The 2,739-nt window shown below is 36.6% G+C and overlaps 1 protein-coding gene across 1 annotated transcript; it reads left to right on the forward strand.

Annotated features, from left to right (window-relative positions):
• Positions 1-841: 841 nt before the first annotated feature.
• Positions 842-1,792, forward strand: OR4K2 (olfactory receptor family 4 subfamily K member 2). Its single transcript, XM_028119569.1, has one exon. The coding sequence runs from the start codon at positions 842-844 to the stop codon at positions 1,790-1,792; it is 951 nt and encodes a 316-aa protein (XP_027975370.1).
• The last annotated feature ends 947 nt before the right edge of the window (positions 1,793-2,739 follow it).

Genomic DNA, 2,739 nt, shown 5'->3' on the forward strand with positions numbered 1-2,739 from the left:
TTCCATTAAAAATGATGTGATATGTCTTTAGGGGACAAAGGTAAAATTTTAAGTCATAGAATTATAAATATTTGTAAGAGGAACAAACTCATACTTTAACAAAAGGAAACCATGAAGAAAAGTTAAATGCCTTTCCCTGGGCTATATGACTATATAGTAGTAAACTTGGTAATAAAGCAGTCTTTTTGCATTGGATTCTTACTTATTTTCTCTGTTTCTGATGGGTTGAACGAGATAATTTATCTGTGAATATATTAAAAATCTTCTTTGGAAATTTACAAGCTCTGCAACAGTTCATTGAAATCTTTCTAACGTCACTTATATGTGATATAACTTTTATATGTTCTTTCAGTAAGGATATTCTTAGGGATGAGTTCTAAATGACTAAATTGTGTGTGTGTGTGTGTGTGTGTGTGTGTGTGTGTGTGTGTGTGTGTGTATGTGTGTTTAACACATCGTCATCCCAGAGCAAGTGCTTACTTAATGTTAGCTATTATCTTTAAGATTATATAGATGAACAGATGGACAAATATGTAGGTAAGTAGATCCTTCTGGATGATATAATCTCAGTTTGATTGCTATGTAATACCAAAAAAGAGAGTGTTATTTTCAATACCTATGACTTCAGTGGTATTTTGCTATGATCTCTAATATCCAAAATTATCTTTCAAACCAACATATCAATGAAGATGGAAAGAATAGTAAAGATAAGTTTTCATAGAGGAACCAAAGTCTATGAAAGTGGATTCTTGTACCTTTTGTTTAAATAGAATCATACTTTCTCTCTCTCTCTCTCTTTTTTTTTTTTTTTGATATAGGTTTTCACCTATCCATCAGGACAATGGATGTGGCCAATAAGTCTGTTTCTGAATTTGTTTTGCTGGGACTCTCTAATTCCTGGGAACTACAGCTGTTTTTCTTCATGGTATTTTCCTCGTTTTATGTCGCAACAATGGTTGGTAATAGCCTCATAGTCATCATGGTTGTAGCTGACTCTCACCTACACTCTCCTATGTATTTCCTGCTTACTAACCTTTCCATCATTGATATGTCACTTGCTTCCTTTGCCACCCCTAAGATGATTACAGACTACCTCACTGGACACAAAACCATCTCCTTTGATGGCTGTATCACCCAGATATTTTTTCTACACCTTTTTACTGGTACTGAAATAATTTTACTTATGGCCATGTCCCTTGATAGGTATATTGCAATATGCAAGCCTCTCCGCTATGCCTCAATCATAAGTCCCTGGGTGTGTGTTGCTCTTGTGGTGGCTTCCTGGGTTGTGGGAGTCATGCATTCAATGAGCCAGGTCCTATTTGCTCTCACACTACCATTCTGTGGTCCCAATGAAGTAGACAGCTTTTTCTGTGACCTTCCTGTGGTGTTCCAGCTGGCTTGTGTGGATACTTATGTTTTGGGCCTCTTTATGATCTCAACTAGTGGCATAATTGCCTTATCCTGCTTTATGCTTTTATTCAATTCTTATATTATTATCCTGGTTACTATCAAGCATCATTCTTCAAAAGGATCTTATAAGGCCCTTTCTACCTGCACAGCTCATTTCATTGTCGTCTTCATGTTCTTTGGGCCATGTATCTTCATCTATATGTGGCCACTAAACAGTTTCCTTATAGATAAGATCCTGTCTGTGTTTTATACCATCTTTACTCCTATTCTGAACCCAATAATCTATACCTTAAGGAATCAAGAAGTGAGGACAGCTATGAGGAAACTGAAAAATAGGCTTCTAAATCCCAACAAGACAACTCCTTTGCATTATTTTTAGTCTTAAATTCTAGCTCTAGTTTTAACTTCCTAGGCATCGTATGCCACAGTTTTTGTGTACACAGCATTGTGACCAGGATTTTATTTCTGGAGTTCTCATCAAATTGTAATCGAATCAAATTGTAAATATTAAAACTACTCTCATATATTTAAAATACGTGTTAGATTTTAGAAAAGCAAATTGACAGAAACAATTTCTTCCAGAACAAAAGACTCTCTATAAAAATGCCAAGAGTCCCTGTTCCAGGTAGGAGATTCAATATTAATAATCTAGTCACTGGAAAAGATGAACAAAAAGTATGAAGAGGAAGCACAGATTAAAGGGAAACTAGAAGATAATAGCATTTACATACAACTTGTCACTGAGAGGCACCTTGGTGGCTCAGTCAGTTAAGTGGTTAAGCCTCCAACTCTTGCTTTCTGCTCAGGTCATGATCTCAGGGTCATGAGATGGAGCCCCGTGTTTGGCTCCATGCTCAGCACGGAGTGTGCTTAGGATTCTCTCTCTCCCACTCCTTCTCTCCACCACCCCCCTACACTCCAGCTCTCTCTCTCCCTCCCTCTCTCTCTAAAAACAAAACAAATAAAACAAAACAAAGCAACTAATCACTGAGTTACTTAGGGAGTTGTCCCTAAAGTATGGCAAATTAGTAAGATTTCTATAAGCCTTAGAAACTCTATACTGCTATAGGAGTATCTTCTGACAGGCAGTGATTTCCTACATCTGTCCCTGAATCATTCCTACTTAACATTTAAAACAATTTGTAATCTTTTTTTATTGAAGAAAACCCTAGACATATTTCATTACGAATGTCAGTGATGTCCAAAGCCAATGCTATAAGTAGAAGAGTCTCCACGACTCACTTCTAGCTAGTAAGCCAAGAAATACAGCCATGACAACTTCTGATAATGCATTATGAATACGTAGGCTGAAGAGTTATGCAAATT

Source organism: Eumetopias jubatus, unplaced genomic scaffold, assembly GCF_037043125.1.
Source record: "Eumetopias jubatus isolate StellerSeaLion01/CBP00866 unplaced genomic scaffold, mEumJub1_p1.0 scaffold_7, whole genome shotgun sequence".
Lineage (NCBI taxonomy): Eukaryota > Metazoa > Chordata > Mammalia > Carnivora > Otariidae > Eumetopias > Eumetopias jubatus.